General features: G+C 38.7%; 1 protein-coding gene across 1 annotated transcript in view; it reads left to right on the forward strand.

The window, feature by feature from the left end:
• The window catches only part of NEB (nebulin), a 211,255-nt gene that overhangs the window by 71,198 nt on the left and 120,138 nt on the right, over positions 1–19,919 (forward strand). Inside the window, exons 51-65 of the mRNA XM_068968129.1 lie at positions 615–926; positions 1,131–1,334; positions 4,821–4,925; positions 6,078–6,185; positions 6,544–6,855; positions 7,227–7,430; positions 7,914–8,018; positions 8,107–8,214; positions 9,837–10,148; positions 10,429–10,632; positions 11,104–11,208; positions 14,340–14,447; positions 16,067–16,378; positions 18,416–18,619; positions 18,957–19,061. Coding sequence (XP_068824230.1) covers positions 615–926; positions 1,131–1,334; positions 4,821–4,925; positions 6,078–6,185; positions 6,544–6,855; positions 7,227–7,430; positions 7,914–8,018; positions 8,107–8,214; positions 9,837–10,148; positions 10,429–10,632; positions 11,104–11,208; positions 14,340–14,447; positions 16,067–16,378; positions 18,416–18,619; positions 18,957–19,061 — 2,808 coding nt within the window. The remainder of the gene's footprint in view (positions 1–614; positions 927–1,130; positions 1,335–4,820; positions 4,926–6,077; positions 6,186–6,543; positions 6,856–7,226; positions 7,431–7,913; positions 8,019–8,106; positions 8,215–9,836; positions 10,149–10,428; positions 10,633–11,103; positions 11,209–14,339; positions 14,448–16,066; positions 16,379–18,415; positions 18,620–18,956; positions 19,062–19,919) is intronic.

Raw genomic sequence — 19,919 nt, forward strand, 5'->3', positions numbered from 1 at the left:
TCTTGTGGAATTTTGTTCTATTCTAACATATTTGGCAGCTTTTATGAGCACAGATGAATGAATCTGAACAAGACAAGTTTATAAGACACAATTATATGGCAAACCACTAAAAAAAACCCTGCAGTTTAATAAATTAATCTACACTATTAGGCCTGCTCATCAAGTCCTGAATCTTCCCAATTATTTTTTGCAACTTAGCCATACTTTTCCCATTATTCCTATAAGCATTATCAAATGCTGCCCTAGAGTCAGCATACATAATGTCCAGCACATTCCAACATACAGTTCTGCCTCTAGTTGAATTTAATTTTTCATCATAACCTGTCCTGATACTCAGATACATTATGTCTTTTTAGAAGCCTCTAGTTAAGCTTTCACATTTCTTTTTTTTCTTTCCTCGTTTTTAAATTTAAATTTGTTTATTTCTAATTGGAGGATAATTGCTTTACAATATTGTATTGGTTTCTGCCATATATGAGCATGAATCAACCAGTTTTCACATTTGTTACTAAGTTAAATGAAATTCTCATTTCAATTTTGGAAACATGCAAACAAAGAAAACAGAGTTTTACTTGTGTTTATGTTAATAAGAGAATTGTTTCCTCTGATTTCAGTTTAAGTACAAACAAGGCTACCGCAAGCAAATCGGCCACCATATTGGATTCCGGAGTCTGCAAGATGATCCAAAGCTTGTGTTGTCCATGAATGTAGCCAAAATGCAGAGTGAAAGAGAATACAAGAAGGACTTTGAGAAGTGGAAAACCAAGTTCAGCAGCCCAGTGGACATGTTGGGAATGGTGCTGGCCAAAAAATGTCAGGCCTTGGTCAGTGATGTGGACTACAAAAACTACCTGCATGGGTGGACATGCCTGCCTGATCAGAATGATGTGATCCACGCTAAAAAAGCTTATGATCTACAGAGTGAGGTCAGTTTCTACTAAATCTCATAGTTTATGTGTATAGTACTTCATATCCCATATGAGTGATCATTTAATTGTTAAGAGACAAACTACGTAGACAAATTATTATTGAATATCTAAAACATACCTGTTTTTGTAATGCATATAATTGTTTGAGTCAAGCGTCCGGATGAGGATGGAATTTTGATGGCATGCTTTGTATTTTCACAGAATTTGTATAAGTCTGACCTTGAGTGGCTGAAAGGCATAGGATGGAGTCCCTTGGGTTCTTTGGAGGCAGAAAAGAACAAACGGGCTTCAGAAATCATCAGTGAGAAGAAATATCGCCAGCCTCCGGATAGAAACAAGTTCACCAGCATTCCTGATGCCATGAACATAGTTCTGGCAAAGACAAATGCCAAAAATAGGAGTGATGTGAGTACCTCTTCGGAGATGAAAGAAACTATACTGCCTGATACCCAGTAGGTGCTCAACAGTACTTGCTAAATAAATTAATAGGATAACACAGCATCGCATCACACAGCATCATTTTTTTATTTGGTTATTTCATTTGAATTATCACTTACCCTACAGTGGATCTTGTAAAAATGAGTTAGTATCAGTTTTTGTTACCTAGAGCTTGCTTGCTTATTTATCCAAAGCATAACAAGAAAACTATCGAACATATTTCTTTATCTGAAACTTGTGTGCATTGAAAACCCAGGTGTGTGCATTAGAGGGAGATATTCTGAGTACCTTACACAGGCACAGGGGAAATGTCATAAAGGATATATTTTCTTTCAGGTGATTATAATACACTTCACTTAGCTGAATCACAATAGCTTATATATGTTTATTTGTATTTGTATTTATATATCTTCCATTTCCTTCTTATTTCCTTTTCCAGCACTGATTCCAGTGTCTGGCATAATAATAGGTGCTCAGTAAGTATTTACTGAATAAAATAAATGAAAGATGTGTAGAGCAATTCTATGCAAAGAAGGGAAAGATCATTCTACCTTCCTCAGTTAGAAGCATAACCCTGAAAATTACAGAGCATTGAATTATGGGCACTAAGATTTTGGAGTTAAGGACATTTAAATAGATTTATAATAATAACTCTTTGGGCCTTAGAAAGACCTAAATATATATAACATTTTATATATTTTACATATATATTCGTTTTTATAGAATATATGTAAGCCCTTAATTAGCACATAGTAAGCATTTTGATAATTTCCCAGGATGGCTCAGTGATAAAGAATTGTCTGCCAGTGCAGGAGATGCAGGTTTGATCTCTGGGTTGGAAAGATCCCCTGGAGATGGAAATGGCATTCCACTCCAGTATTCTTGCCTGGGGAATTCATGGACAGAGGAGCCTAGCGGGCTACAGTCTATGGGGTCACAAAAGAGTTGGATACAACTTAGCAACTAAACAACAACAACACAACAAAAGCAGTTGATAAACTGTGGCTCCTCTCTGCCCAATCACTCCCTCATAGACGTCTTGCAGTTTTGATATCCAAAATTTATAGTAATTGCTGACCTGTCAGTTTTATTAGGAATGTTCATGTTCCCATTTTTTTTTAATTTTATGGTAGCAATTCGAATCCATTAGGTGACTAATAAAGCAACAAATTTCTACAAATTATTTCCCCCTTTAGAAAAGTTTCTTGTTTCTCCATGAAACAGGGCTGTGTATAAAGTTCTGAACTAATATGGTGGCCAACAGAAAAACCCTGCATCATGAAACCTATCAATGTCAAAGTCTCAGGATAGACCTCCACTACAGTGTGCCCCTGTTACAGGATACTGATCTCCTTAGGCCTCAGGAAAGGGCCACCGGGGTCCTTGAGCCTGCTATCTCTCCTTTTGTATAGGCCAGTTCATCTATCTCAGTGTAAACAAACATTATTTGCATTTTCTGTTTTCCATGAGGTGAAAGGGACACATGGCATTGAAATGGTCCAACTCAGTGGTTCTCAACCAGGGACAGTTTTGACCCACAGGGGATATTTGGGAACACTCATAACTTGTCATAACTTGAGGGAAGCATGCTACTGGAATCTAGTGGATTGAAGTCAGGACAGCTCCCCCACAACAACAAATCCTCCAGTAAACATAAATAGTTCTCAGGCTGAGAAACTCTGATCTTTCTGAATCATAAAGGTTAGTCCAGGATAAAGGTATAAGGAAATTCAGAAGGCTTGCTTTGTTGTAGTCCTGAAGGTCTTTGGGTTACAAGGACCATAGTAAGCATGTCAGGAAGGAGAAAGGTGCCAGGCCCTCACACCCCACACTGCATGCCTCAAAGGGAAAGGAACCAATGAGACTTTAAAGTTTTTTATATTGAAATAATTTCAGCATGCAGAAAAGTTGAACTTAGTACACATAATTTATATGTACATGTATATACATATATATATGTATGTCTTCACCCATATTCACCAATTAGCGTTTTGTCACATTTGCCTTTTTTCTCTTTCCCCCTGCCCCCTCTCTTTCTTTCCTACATGTGTATGTTTTGTGTGTGTGTGTGTGTGTTATTTCCTGATACTGCTCTATCCCTAAATACTCCAGTGTGTTTCCTGAAAATTAAGAACATTCTCTTACATAACCACAGTGCAATGATCAAAATCAGAAAAGTAGTGTTAAAATAACACTAGTATACAGAATTTACTCAATTTTCCCACAAGCATCCTTTATAGAAAGTGAAAAAATCTTTTTGATCCAGGATCCAACCCAGGACCACACATTGAATTCATTTGTCATGTCTTTAGTCTATTTTAATCTGAACTGATTCCTCACTTCTTTGCCTTAAAAGTCCTTGATATTCATGAAGAGCACAGGCCAGCTGTTGTACAGAACCTCTGTAAACTTGGGTTTATCTACTGTTTCCTCATGATTAGACTCAGGTTCTGTATCTTTGGCAGGATAGCATATGTTGCATTCTCCTACACAGCATGGCAGGAGGCACATGATATCAATCTATCCTATTACTGATCATTTTAGCTTTGATTTCTTGGGTGAAATGGTGTCCTGAGGTTTCTCCACTGTCTAGTTACTATTTTAATCTTTGTAATTGATCAGTAACTTGTGGGAAGACTCTCTGACAATGTAAGCACACTATTTTTTCATCAGACTTTTACCCCATAGTTTTAATAAACCAATCAGATTTTTGTTTGGGTCCCTTTGTTTTCTGTTGAAGAAAGAGAATGACCTTCGGACATACAAGAGACTTTGATGAATCTCATATAAAATCCTTTGGGGGAATCCTAATCCCCTCAAATAATTATGAGGTATAATTGTATGATAAACCACATAGGAAATAAGACTCCCTAATATCTAGACATACCCGAATATGTCATCTTTCCAGAAGATAAGATGCATGCATGCTTAACTGTGTCTGACTCCTTTGCAACCCCATAAACTGTAGCCCACCAGGCTCCCCTGTCCTTGGGATTCTCCAGGCAAGAATACTGGAGTGGGTTGCCATTTCCTCCTCCAAAGGATCTTCCCGATTCAGGAATTGAACCTGCATCTCCTGCATTGGCAGGTGGATTCTTTACCACTGAGCCCCTGGGAAACCAGAAGATAAAGGCTGTCTCCTAATTAAATCCCTGGGGAGATTGTTATAATCCCAAAAGGTGGAGAACTGCTGCTCTGTTTGATGAAGCTGGTAAAAGCTTTAACTACTTGGGCTGATTTCTTGCCAGCAGGGTTCATTGCAACTTTGAAAAAGCAATCCATAATTATGTTTTGAAAGGCAACTGTGTCTCATAAGTCATGAAATGCTATACCTATTTTCTGCTTATGCTACTATAATGCTTAATTTAGATGAAGTAGTAACACTATTTGAAATTAACTATGTCACTAACTAATCTAAGAGCACCACTGAAAAACCCTTTTATCTCATTTTAGATACTTTACAGAGAAGCTTGGGACAAGGACAAGACTCAAGTTCACATCATGCCAGATACACCTGACATTATTCTGGCTAAAGCAAACTTAATCAATGCAAGTGATGTAAGTTTCCAATGAAACACTTATTTTCAGATAGCTCCTTTTGATTGCTTCTGAGGCAGTGAATTTATTTGGAGGCTATTTTGAATACTTGAATCATTTTAACTAACAAACTTCATATGACTTAGCATCCTCATTTAATGACTTTTAGCTTGAACATCCCAATAACTGGCATTTTCTCTGTTGGATGGAGTTGGAGGGATGCGCTCTCTGTTCCTTGTGGTTCATTATTACACACGTTGTCATATTTTAATGGTCTGTATAGCTCTTCCCTGTGTGGACAGAAACTTCGTGTGGGGGAGAGACAAATCATATTGTATCTACAGTGCTTAGCCACTATAGTGCCTGACACACATGCAATTCAATAAAATTTAGATGAGCATAAAAAACCTCATGCAGGGTAATTTCATTTTTATTTTTATAGTCATAGTATAACCTCATGAAATTTATAGATGTAAAAATTAATATTTTAACAATAAATTCTAATATGAAGACCTTAGCTTAAATAAGATACTGAAGTAATACCAAAAAGGACTAAAATATAAAAATAAGTCCAAGGTCAATAGGTACTTTAAACAATCTGGCTTCTGAATGAAGTGCATTAAATTATATTCTCATTTAATTATGTAACAAATCTGAAAAAGAAATTATTTCACTTAAACTTTTAAAATTTGATATTTAAACTTTCCTAAAAGAAAATCTTACATGGTAAAAAAATATGAAGGGCTTTGTTTCTTGCCTAAAAATGAGGATCTTACTTTTGGACAACCCTATATGGTGAAATAGACTCTAGTGTTAGATGGCAAAGACATTGCTCATTTCTAACAAAAACTTCTATTGAAAGAGTCAAAGTTAATTGGAAAATAGCACTTGATGATATTTCATTTCATTTATCTACCAATTTATTCTGTCTCATTCTCATAAATATTTGGGAAGAGCTGACATTTAACTTTGTTGGCCTAGGTAATTGAAGAGCTTTAGAGTTTAAAACAAGATCATCATCAGTCAATGGGCACAATATCCAGTACATTTGAGTATTCTAGAGCTCAAAAGCTATTCTCATGAACTCTTAAAATATTTAGCACATTGGATTCATTATGCTGCAGATGTTAATGGGAAACAGTTTTTTTCAAAGTGATTTTCATCTCTTAACAGAAATTCTACCGAATGGGTTATGAGGAGTTGAGGAAAAAAGGTTACGATCTTCCCGTTGATGCCATACCAATCAAAGCAGCTAAAGCGTCCCGGGAAATTGCCAGTGAAGTAAGACTTTATCCCTTGTTTGTACTGGTTAGATTGCAATTTTCACTTCAAAAAAGTCTCAGTTTAATTTTAAATTGAACAGAGTCTTCCAAGTAACAAATTAAAAATAGTGAAATGATCCTAGAGACGCAGCATGGGACAAGGATAAACTCAAGGATGTATTTATTATGTATGGAATCTGTAGTTGGATTTAGCCTTTAATCTTTCCTATCAAAAAAAAAAAAGAACAGCACTTAAATCTGTGGCTCTCTAGCCTTATGAAAATATTTGGAGTTAATATGCTTTGTAGTTCACCACAAAGGTAGTAACATAAGTTAATCTTCAAAAGACCAAGACATGTTTTTTTTTCCTCCTTCAGTACAAGTACAAGGAAGGTTTTCGCAAGCAGCTTGGCCACCACATTGGAGCCAGAAACATTAATGATGACCCCAAGATGATGTGGTCCATGCACGTGGCCAAGATCCAGAGTGACCGGGAGTACAAGAAGGACTTTGAGAAGTGGAAGACCAAGTTCAGCAGCCCGGTGGACATGCTGGGGGTGGTGCTGGCCAAGAAGTGCCAGACCTTGGTCAGTGACATAGACTACAAGAACTACCTGCACCAGTGGACGTGCCTGCCCGACCAGAGCGATGTCATCCATGCTCGGCGGGCCTATGACCTGCAGAGCGATGTGAGTCTAAGATTCTCTTTTGGCCCAAAGAAATCATGTCTGCTTTCCTAAGTGTCAAAGTTCCCTCCAAATGAAGAGAGTTGACTTTACATATCTGAATTCTACTTCCTGGACTAAGGTCCACACTCTATTTAATCTAGTAGAATTTCGATGCTCTGTGTTCTTCTGTTTAAAAATGTCTTTCAAAATCTGTTTCTAATGTGAATATTTTGTGGATTCCCAAGAAATACCAAAATTTAAAAATTTCCCAGGGAATTCAAGCATTGAAATGTATAATGTTCTATTTTATAATGTAATATAAAACAAAATTTTATATCTTTAGGGGACTATCATTATACTTCTGTTTAATGGTCTATCACTTAAAATTTCAGAATTTGTACAAGTCTGACCTTCAGTGGCTCAGAGGCATTGGCTGGTTACCTAGTGGCTCTCTTGAGGATGAGAAGAACAAGAGAGCTACCCAGATTTTGAGTGACCACGTTTACCGTCAGCACCCAGATAAATTCAAGTTTTCCAGCCTTATGGACTCCATCCCAATGGTTTTGGCAAAAAACAATGCTATTACCATGAACCATGTAAGTCCTTTCCCTAACTTGAGGTGGATGTTAATTTTTGTATGTGTGTGTAAACACTGAAATCTGTTTCTATAAAAGAAAAATTACGTTCAGTTCTTTTGCTTGGCCTTAAAGCGGTTTTTAAGTGGAGGGTAGAGAATCTGCCTGCAATGCATGAGCCCCGGGTTCAGTCCCTGAGTTGGGAAGATTCCCTGGAGAAGGGAATGGCAACCCACTCCAGTATTCTTGCCTGGAGAATTTCATGGACAGAGGAGCCTGGCAGGCCCACAGTCCATGAACTCACAAAGAGTTGAACACGACTGAGCAACTAACGCTTTCACTTTCAAAGTGGTTTTAAAGTAAGTATTGCGCTTCTTATTGATGTGACATCTAGACCCACAAAGGTGTCACAAGTACTGACTCACAGAGCAGACTCTTTACTCTCATTAAGAACTAGGTTCATTACTGACCTGAGCTAGTCACACCTGTTTTTGTTTATTTCAGCGCCTCTATACAGAAGCTTGGGATAAAGATAAAACCACTGTCCACATTATGCCAGACACTCCTGGAGTGTTACTAGCTAAACAAAACCAAATAAATTACAGTGAGGTAAGCAATGTGTTCGTGCTGCATGATAATTTTTCTCTTACACTGTACTTTATAGATCAGACTTACAAAGATTTATGTCTTTTTTCAGAAACTCTATAAACTTGGCCTAGATGAAGCCAAGAGAAAAGGCTATGATATGCGGATAGATGCCATTCCTATCAGGGCAGCCAAGGCCTCCAGAGACATTGCAAGTGAAGTAAGTGCACCTGCAGAGTTCTTTGCTCAGCTTTGGTTTCTCTCAAGGATATGTAGCAAAGCAAGTGAGCTGTGAGGTTAAGGTTTTAGCTAATGGTGTATTGTAAGTAAATAGTTTAAAATAATGGTAATGAAGCTCTCAACATAAAGGCTAACTTCTAGCTATGGTTGAATCCATAGCAACATGCATTTCAAATTAATGTCCATTCCCCGCTGAACAAAAAGATTGGCTGCTTTACTATAGCTCAGACAGCCTTTTGACTTTGCCACATGATGTATGGAGTTTCTCTGGTGGCTCAGTGGTAAAGAATTTGCCTGCCAAGGCAGGAGATGCAGGAGACTCAGGTTTGATCCCTGGGTCAGGAAGATTCCCCCAAAGGAGACATGGCAACCCACTCCAGTAATCATGCCTGGGAAATCCCATGGACAGAGGAGCCTGGCAGGCTGCAGTCCATGGGGTTGCAAAGAGTCAGACATGACTTAGCAACTATGCATCAGCAACAAACAATATGCCATATATGCAGTTGAACTCATCATAGGATCCCTTCCAAACCCAGCCATTTCCTGTGAACCAGTAAACCTGAAGGAATGGAACACAGTATTCTGTTTATAGTCCAAACATTCCCGTGAATTGTATGTTTATCTCTGCATCCTGTAATTGGCTGTGGATATTTATTGGATATTTATTTACTTTAAAAGATGGATTTGCTTACATTTCTAGAAATGTTTATCTATTTCTATTGTCTGTGAAGTCAAAAGCGTATTTTCCCTTTAAATCCAAAATATGGGAAGTAGCTGTCATACTTTTCAAAAAAATGTTCAACAGTCAGAGAAGGATTAAAAGTATTATAATACAATATACTGGAATACCTGGTGCCATTAAAAATCATGTTTGTAGGGAATATATGGGCTCGCCTGATGGCTCAAGCAGTAAAGAATCTGCCTACAATGCAGGAGATACAGAAGACATGGGTTCGATCTCTGGGACAGGAAGATGCCCTGAAGGAGGAAATGGCTGACTACTCCAGTATTCTTTCCTGGAAAATCTCATGGACTGAGAAGCCTGGTGGTCTACAGTCCATGGGGTCACAAAGGGTCGGACACACACAAGGGAACATATAATGACATAGGAAAATGCTTAAATAATAACTGAAATGAGCAGACGCAAACTCATCTACAATATGACCCCATTCTAATTTTATTAATACACTCTCTCTTACATGTACACACATCCCCACAAAAAGTCATTTTCATCAGCAGTTATCACCAAATGGCAGAATGTCTTAATTTCTGTTTTCTTTTTTATATACGTATACACAAGCTTTATCTTCTCAATGGTTTATAAGATGCAGATGCACATATTATTTATATATTCAGGAGTGGTGGTTTAGTGACTAAGTCATGTTGGACTCTTGTGACCCCATGGACTGTAGCCTGCCAGGCTCTTCTGTCCATGGAGTTTTCCAGGCAAGAAATATTCAGGGGGAAAGCATTTTTAATGAATATTTTTGTTTTTATTTCATTTTTAATGATAGCATTTTGAATGAAATCTGAGCCTAGCAATCTTTGTACCTTGTACTAACAGTTATACTAGGTGACTTACCAGTAATTTTCTTTTTCTAGTTCAAGTACAAAGAAGGCTATCGTAAGCAGCTTGGCCACCACATTGGTGCCCGAGCGATACAAGACGACCCCAAGATGATGTGGTCCATGCACGTGGCCAAGATCCAGAGTGACCGGGAGTACAAGAAGGACTTTGAGAAGTGGAAGACCAAGTTCAGCAGCCCAGTGGACATGCTGGGGGTGGTGCTGGCCAAGAAGTGCCAGACCTTGGTCAGTGACATAGACTACAAGAACTACCTGCACCAGTGGACGTGCCTGCCCGACCAGAGCGATGTCATCCATGCTCGGCAGGCCTATGACCTCCAGAGTGACGTGAGTACCGAGGATCATAATGACATGCAAAGGTGGGAAATCAGTGAATTGACATCCGTTGGATAAGTGGCACCAACCAGTCCAATTAGGGGAAAACATTTCTTCTTTTCCTGTGAGTGTTCAATGTCAAACCCTCCAGACCACAAAGGAATATTGTCTGATACCTTGTCTGTGCACCAAACTGCATTTTCAAAAGTGCTCTTACTTTATTTCATGTCCTGTTGATGAAAATGTTTTCCCAAACCAGAGGTAAATACTTACTGACTATTTTTATTAACAGAATGTGTACAAGTCAGATCTCCAATGGCTAAGAGGCATCGGCTGGGTTCCCATTGGCTCTTTAGATGTGGAAAAATGCAAGAGGGCGAGTGAAATTTTGAGTGATAAACTCTATCGCCAGCCTCCAGACAAATTCAAATTTACTAGCGTGACTGATTCTCTGGAGCAAGTGTTGGCCAAGAACAATGCCATCAATATGAACAAGGTGAGGCTTCAAAATCAGAGAGTCATTACTCTTAAAGCTAAACCAAAGGAAAAGAAGCATGATCAAGAAAAGAAAGAAATAGAGAATTGAGCAACAAAAGATATTCTCTCTCTATATATATATCTATTCATATATAATATCTATGCCATTTATATTTTAACATTTACTTCAGTAGTTATTTCATGATTTTGATAAAATGGCACATTTTTGTGGAAAATCTCTACATAAGATATTCTGAATTTCCTTATGTTAACATATAATTCTGAGTATCAAAAGAAAACTCATACATATCTGTTCTTCTATGAACTGATTACTTGAAGTAAATAAACAATAAAATACATAAAATACATAATGTATATAAAATGCATAACCTCTTGTTATCTTTGTTTCTAGAGTTCTTGTGGCCCTGAAATTTCTATTAAATACACACTGAATTATTTTCCTGATGACATTTTTTATTTTCCTTGCTAGCGTCTGTACACAGAAGCCTGGGACAAAGACAAGACCCAGGTCCACATCATGCCAGACACACCAGAAATTACGTTGGCAAGAATGAACAAAGTCAACTACAGTGAGGTGGGAGCAGATGCTAACTCTATGACATTTGCATGGCGTTTCATATTTCAATTAATCTGTTCCATGGTGATGTAATATAAATGAGCAATTTGTAAAGAATGCCATTTCTTGCTCCATGTGAGTACCAAATACTCTCGCATTTCTCAATTACCATCCTAAGCATCAATCTTGAAGTAGCACAAATTACCATTTAGGCAGTGTAAATTTTAAGAACTGATAATTAAAGCAGTAACCAGAAGATTAACTAGACTTTCTTCTTTTATTAATTTAAGTTAGGAAATTGGCAATATACCAAAACACATTTATCTCTTCCTTATCAGGAGACATAAGAGATGCAGGTTCACTCCCTGGGTCAGGAAGATTCCCTGGAGGAGGGCATGGCAACCCACAACAGTATTCTTGCCTGGAGAGTCTCATGGTGGACTACAGTCCATAGAGTTGCAAAGAGTCAGACACGACTGAAGCGACTTAGCACATAGCACATATGTTACATAGCTGTGCTAAATTTATTTTCCAAACGTGCTTTATTTTTCCTAAATTATAGTTTAGGGTCAAAATTTACAATTTTTATAAGGTTTAAGTCAAGGATTAAAATCACAGTACAATCAAATAACTGAGAGACAGAAGGGACCTATCAATATACACATTAGCAAGTCCATTTCCTATTTGTTTTCTGTGAGCGTAGAGCTGCCCCATAACAGAACCACAGATTTTTGTTTAATTGAAGTATAATTGCTTTACAGTGTTGTGTTAGTTTCTGCTGTACAACAAAGTGAATCAGCTATATGTATACGTATATCCCTTCTCTCTTGAACCTCCCTCCCACCACCACCACCACGCCACCTGTCTAGATCATTGCAGAGCAGAGCTGAGCTCCCTGTGTTCTACAGCAGCTTCCCACTAGCTACCTATTTTAACACGTGGTAAAAAAAAAAAGGGGGGACGTAATATGTGTCAATGCTACTCTCTTGATTGGAACCATAGATGTTTAGGCTGAGAGGTCAGTCTCTGCTCTAGGCAGGAGTCCTCACCCAATAAGCCATCATCCTGCTTTAGCTTAAGTGTTCTCAGTGACAGGATGCTTACCTCATAAATCAACCCATTTGTTCCGGCAGTTCCTTTACAAAATATTTCTCATGTATTGGGTCAATGGTTTCTCTCTGCAGACCCACATAATTGTCTAAGACCATAGTCTGTGCCTGCCCCGCAGAGATGGGGTTGCTGCTGTGTGCCTCCCCACCAACTCACCCCATGTTCTCTTTCTAATCTAAACATCCCCACTGTCTCTCAGTTTTTCCACCTGAAAAGTGGGTTTAACATTATAATAGCACTCTTTTCAGAGTTGTTATAAGTTTCTGGACATTCCTCACCTGACATCCCTGCAGAATGTGACTCTTAGAACTGAACACAGTCCTGCAGGTGAGGAATGACTAATGTAGATTACCGTTGACTTTGCATTTCCTCTTCTGGACATTTGCCCTCCATTTCTTCACCCTGTGCCTTAGGCGTCCTTGGCAACTATGTCACTGCTGGTGCATATGGGACTGGGGGTCAACCAAAACCCTAACACAACTTACGTGGGCTTAAACTAGATTTCCTCTATCTTGTATTTATCCATTTGGCAACTTACATTTCAGTTCAAAGACTTATATTTATATCTCGGCCTTTTTTTCTTCTTAGAATGAACCTATTGATTTAAGGCTATGGAGATTTTTGTGAATCCAAGATTCTGTCCGCTGATGTATTAGTTATTTCTCCCAGCTTTGTGCTATTTTCCAGGAAAATATTCTTTCTCAGATAGCCTATTTTAAAATGTATTCCTCTTCTGCAGAATTTAACTGAAAGAATTTAAATTAATTAGGCACCAACTTAAGTCATTTTATTTTTGGGGGGTAGAAACTATATTTTTAATGCTTATATAACTATAAATTGTCATCCCAAACTAAAAACATCAAGTGCCACTCTCAAAGAAGTGAATTTTCAGCTAAACTTACAGTATAGGTCCCATAATGCTACAGGAAAGTACATGCTGTATGAACAAGTGTTTTAAGAGGCAAAGGGCCCCTAGCCACTCAGCATTTCTGGAATTGTCAGCTCTGTGTTTATTGCACAAGCTCAGAGCTGCTGTATGTTGCAGTTGGTTCAAAGAGGCCCAGGAACTGAGTGCCTCACCTGCCTGGTCTGCTTTCTCTGACTTTTCTCTATTGGCTTAGTTCAATTCTGTTCTGTTTCTTTCTCGTTTAGGACAGGAAGATAAAATGCAAATTTGGTGATGTCATTCTCCCTCAAATATTGTTGTTGTTTTCCCATTTCATATAGAGTTAAGCACAAACTTCTCGCCAGGCCTTCACAGCCCAACTCCTGACTTTTTTCAGTCCTGTGTTGCCGTTTCCTATGCCTGGCGCTGCCCCCACTTCCTTTGACATCCCTGTGATTCCCCCCTGCCCCGCCATACTTTGATTCATACAAGTCCCTGTGCCCTTGACCACCATCTCAGTCTATTGAAACCATATTTATCACTCAAGGTCCAACGCAAAGATTACTCCCTCTGCAGAAAACTTCCTGACCTTTCAAATTGGAATCAATTTCTCCTTCCTGGAGTTTGTTCTAATAACATGGGTAAAGCACCATTTGTAGTTTGACCTCTTGGCAGCTTGTTCCACATCAGTCTTTCCATCAGTTCTCCAGCAATCTTGGAAGTGAAAGAGGTCATATGCACCTTTGGCTCTCAAGAACCAAGCATTGCCACAGCACAGAGTTGGTGCAAAGTGTAGATTGAATTAGTTTTCCTCCTGTCCACTTTTGCCACCTAGACCCATTCGTTTCAGCTTTCCCAAACTGATTCATTGTTAAAACTCAAAATTTTAAAACAATGAATAATACCTATATATAGTTAATATAACATAACTTTAAAAATGAAAACCATAGGAACCGTGTCCCATATCATTTTTAAGACTCAATTTTGCCAAAAAAAAAAAAAAATCACAAAGCATAGGACACTCATCAGTGAGATGACCACAGGCACCTACCTGTGTAGAACTTAGTGAATTGTTTTAGTTCTCTGTTAATATTTGGATATGAATGTCAACATCTCCCTGATTTATTTATTTATTTATTTTGCTCAAATTTAGAGTCTGTACAAACTCGCCCACGAAGAAGCAAAGAAGAAAGGCTACGACTTGCGAAGTGATGCCATCCCAATTGTGGCAGCCAAGGCCTCCAGGGACATCATCAGTGATGTGAGTTGTCAGTTTTACTGCAAGTATGTGGTCAGTGTGAAGGGATATTTTCACTGAACTAAATCTTTGAAAAAAACTTTCCTGGCCTTTTGGAAATAAAGCCTGATGTATTTATGTAGGATTTTTCTAAAATCTAGCTTTGAGGGAAATGAAAAATTGAATGTTTATTAAATTTTTATAACTGTTAAGACACAGTGTCTACAGTGAAAGCTGATCCACCAAGAACAGAGAAAGAGCCATTCATGTGGAATTTGTTAGAGTATAGCTGCAGGCTTGGAGGTACTTATATAAAATTGTCACAGTGCTGATGGAAAGAGTGACTCATAAACTTAAGTTCTCCCAGTGAGAATCATGGCCTGGCTTTATATAGCATTTTAACTCAAAAAATGCATATGACACTTAACGTTACAATTCACCCTTATACAACTATGAGAAGAAGACAGTTGATCAGTACCAGACTAGCCCAAGCTTGCACCCATAACCAGCTCCTGGCTTGTGGTTTGTACCTTACAGAATAAAACCATCATCCTTCCCTGGTACCTCAGGGGATTCTTGGAGAACAGACCACTGCTCTAAAATTCAAGGCCCACTATTTGGGAATATGGTAATACACTGTGTTTTATGTAGAAAGATCAATTAGTGACTCACTTTAGTTTACATACGTTGGGCCTTTCCTACAAGTGGATTAATGCAAATAATAATAGATACCAAAATATTAATAACCAAAAGCACTGAGAAATCTGTGCTGAGTGTTACATGCATTATATCACTTATTTTTCATAATTACCCTAGGATGTAAGTGTTGTGATTATCCCTGGTTTGTGGATTGCTTAAGCAACTTGTCTAAAGTCAAACTCTTAGTTGGTGGTGGAGTTGAAATTCCAATCCATCTCATTCCTTCCCACTGTACTATATTGCCTCTGCTGACTAATTTATACTTTCTCACTCAGTTATCTTTGTGACTAGAAGCTTGTATTTTGGATAATTAACTTGGATTCTAGGATGATGTCATTGGCCATGGAATAATAAAAACACTGTTGGTCCATGAGAGATGAGAACCTATGACTTAATTAGGAACATGCTCTAACCCGCTGGGCTGCTACGTCAGCTCCCCTAGTTTAGTCAGTTTGCAAAATAATGCCAAATTTGCCACCATCACTGAATGTCTAAATCCATTATGAAATACTAAATTCTTTTCTGTTGCTGCTGCAGGTAGTCCTTGACCTTGACTTTATCCTCACAGAAACCAGACAATCATTTTACTACTTATTAAACCCATCTTGTCACTGAGCACATCTCTTTTCTGATATGCTTTTAGTGTCTAACCCATTTCTCCAAGTTCCTTGGTCCAGATGGCCTCTCCACTGTGTGCATGTCCTGCCTCAGGGACTATTCATTATTACTAGGCTATAGGTGATTTGGGGTATACACTACAGTCATATCAATTCCATCTATTTTATTACCACTATAAGCTTCTAGAGGAAAGATAAGCTACTGCCTTGAGTTTTGCTTATTAGCAAAAGTCAGCTTACAACTGTGATATAAGCAAGATGATTTGTACAGACTTGTGACCTCTAAAGGCTTCTAATGAAAATCTGATTTGTGCATTTTCATTTCAGTACAAATACAAAGATGGTTACCGCAAGCAGCTTGGCCACCACATTGGCGCCCGGGACATCAAAGATGACCCCAAGATGATGTGGTCCATGCACGTGGCCAAGATCCAGAGTGACCGGGAGTACAAGAAGGACTTTGAGAAGTGGAAGACCAAGTTCAGCAGCCCGGTGGACATGCTGGGGGTGGTGCTGGCCAAGAAGTGCCAGACCTTGGTCAGTGACATAGACTACAAGAACTACCTGCACCAGTGGACGTGCCTGCCTGACCAGAGCGATGTCATCCATGCTCGGCAGGCATATGACCTCCAGAGTGACGTGAGTACAGTGTCTATAACAGCCGTGTGCAGAAGGAAATTGAACCATATGAAAGCCATCCTTTGTAAACAACTCACTGGGCTACTCAAACTAGGATTTCTTGTTTAGTGAATGAGATGTGAATCAGAGAGTTTTACTGTTTAATTGTGGATTCATTGCTAGGCTTTATAAGGAAGTGAAATTTACTGAACGGACTTGGTCTTATAAAAATTAAACGGGAATTAAGCAATGTTGGAATTCCAGGTCTACCACAGGGAGACCTTTTATTTTATTCTTTTAAGGGGGAAAGAACACATTTTTGTTTTTTTAAAAGTTACTCAAGAATTGTTTTAGCTTCCTTGAAAAACAAATAAGTTTATCATTAGTAGAATACTGCTGCAAGATTCACTGTTGTTCTTATGAAATAAGAGAAGTCACTGAGTCTGGACACTACTGGGTCATTTTCCTGGCACTTTCTCCTCTCACCAGGGCTCTCTTTGTGGAGTAGTCACAAGGTAATGACAGAACCTAGTACCTCTTTGAAGCAGAGGTGCCATCTCAAATCTGGATGTGAGAAGTGCATTTTTTGCAGCATATGTTTTATAGATGTTTGAAGGAATTATTAAGCATTAGAGGACTTTGGAGAATAACATGAATTAACAATAATTATTCATTAAATGGTTGTTCCTAGAAATTGTGTAGCCTACCTGTGGCAACTCCCACATGTGTTCTGTAGCCTTCCACAAGATGCAGAGCCCTGTGTTTTACAAAGAAGGCTTTGCCTGCACAAGGAAGGTGGTTAAAAACAGCTTAACGTCACCCGTGGGGTGACCGCATTGACAGACCACTTGCCTGCATCTGTCAGGTGCCCTTTGAGATCCCCTCCTTCTCATAGTGACATAGTCTTAACAATGTGGGAAGCATATGAAAGTTAAACAACCCAGAAGTGTAAAATGTCATGTTTTCATTCTTGCTGTTATTTAAGGGGCCGTAACTACTCAGCATAAGGCAATTCCAACCGGCTTTTAGTCTAGACAGTAAAAGAGCCACCTGTATGCTCTACTTTGATGCTGTTCCAGGTAAAAATCCTTCAAATGAGCTAGGCAAAGGTCCAGTTCCACCACTCTGAAGTCGTTATGAATGAAAGTCTTTAGCAGAGAAAATTACTTAAAGTGTCAAAGACATGGAAAGACAGTTCTGGAAAGGAGTCTATGCTTCCCATCCTGAGAATTTGGTGAAGAGCCGGGTTGCAGACCAATAAGATGATCATTTTTTTGTCCTGAATCTTGAACAGTGTTAAAGTAGCCAAAGGTCTGCCTCTGGGCTTCAGAGGTTCTCTGTCATTATTGTTCTGTTTTGCTTTTACTTTCTGGCCACATGTGGAATCTTAGTTCCCTGAGCAGGGATTGAACCCACGCCCCCTACATTGGGAGCACTGTCTTAACCATCTCCAGGGAAGTCCTATTATTACATTTTAACTTCTTTTCTTGTTGCTTAGAAAGAAAGCATTACAGATATTTTTGAAATATAAGGAAAAACACATAGAAGGCAATAATAATCCAACTACTGAAAAAGCCCTCTCCTGCTCATGTAATACACATACTGTTTTCTATGCTATTTTTTGTTAGCATCATATTAATGACATTTCTACAAGTCACTGATATTCTTTAAAATAGGCTTTTAATAGCTGCAGAGTGTTTCATTTGACTAGACCTAACATTTATTTACTGAAAGCCTGTAGCTGGATGTTTGCACAGTTTCTCTTTCTCTGGGTTAGCTTCTTTTCCTGTTGACACAGAGTGAACATCCACTAAACTGGCTGACAGAAGATATTCGTTTCAATTACTCCTGTCCTAAAAACCTGAAATATTTTATCATTTTTGGTTACTTTTCTGGGTCATTTTTGAACATACTTCCTCTGCTGGTTTGCCTAATATGACGAGCCTGTTTTCTATAAAAGCAACAACCAGAATCATACTTTATTATTGATTCTATTTGTATCTTGACCCTAAATTTTTCAATCTTGCTGAAGAGTTCCTGCCTTTTTCCTCCTCACAGAATGTTTACAAGTCCGATCTCCAGTGGCTGAGGGGCATTGGCTGGGTCCCCATTGGGTCTGTGGATGTGGTCAAGTGTAAGAGAGCTGCAGAGATACTGAGTGATAACCTCTACCGCCAGCCTCCAGACACGCTGAAGTTCACCAGTGTGCCTGATTCCCTGGAGCAGGTGCTGGCCAAGAACAATGCCATCAACATGAACAAGGTGAGCTCCAGCTGCCTCAAGCTTCTCCAAGATGCAAAAAGAGGTTCTGAGACATTAATCATTAGTGGAGTTAAAATTGTCCATGCAAGTGTGGGGTCATGTTTACCTCCTAAATGACATACTTGAAACCCTCTGAGTAATTTCTCTTATCCTCAGTTGTAACCCTGATAACCATCATTAAGACTCAAACCTCAGCTGAATACTCTGTATCTTAGTCTGATTTATTTTTTCCTAATTAGGTCAATAACATTCCAGCTTTAATTGACTTTTTGTAGTTCTGTTTCAAATGGTCTTCTATAACATGTTCTTTCGTTTCTATCAACATATTCTTTGATAGCGCTTATACACAGAAGCCTGGGACAAAGACAAGACTCAAATTCACATAATGCCTGATACTCCGGAGATCATGCTGGCAAGGCAGAACAAACTCAACTACAGTGAGGTAGGGGCAAAATCTTGTGGGCCCATACTTGTGGTTGTCATTGTAGTTTGTTTTCTATACTTACTTTTAAGAAGAATCTTGGACCTCTGATGTCCTGGAGGGTATAGCTCTGTGATATGAACACTAAGCCCATCCAACCTTTCGTCTGTAGTTGAGTAACATATGCTATAGGATTCCAGGGGAAAACTGAAGCCACGTTTTCTTTTCCATTTATGGTCTTTACTGATGTGAGTCAGTGCAACTGGAGAGTATTTTTGGTTTTTCCAAGGGGTAGTATGACCAGACGTAATACTGATTTATTTATATGAAAACATTATTTGCTGTTTATCTGAAATTGGGCATGCTATCTTCCTATTTGTTAAATCTGGCAGCCCAACCAAGGGGGCCTCTAATTATACGTACCTCTTTCCCACCTGGATCGTGAATGGAATTGAGAAGGAAAGCAAAGCAATGAAATTAGAAGTCAAAATCTCACATCTTTTATTACTAAAGTTAGTTTCAAGGACACGTTTGTATGAGAGCCAAATGAACTTGCTAAATGAACCCCAGAATTAGGTTCCTCATCCAGGTATAGGCCATCCTGGAGCAGGAGAGTCAGCTCCACTTCCCTCAGGGGTGAGTCCTGCTTAGAGCACTGAGATATGCAGAGGAGGGCACTGGGCATATTTTCCTAAAGGGAGCAGGGGCAAATGAAATAATCGAGCTCCTTTTATAGAAACAGAACCTTAGGCATGAGAAAAACATGCTCTACGTTGACAAGGCTGATTACTTTTTTTTTAAAGTAAAATGCAATTTTATAGGTGCATGTTTTACTAACATGAGGCAGCCAAAAGTTAGAATCTTAAAGTTGTGATTATA

This window comes from Capricornis sumatraensis, chromosome 3, assembly GCF_032405125.1.
Source record: "Capricornis sumatraensis isolate serow.1 chromosome 3, serow.2, whole genome shotgun sequence".
NCBI lineage: Eukaryota > Metazoa > Chordata > Mammalia > Artiodactyla > Bovidae > Capricornis > Capricornis sumatraensis.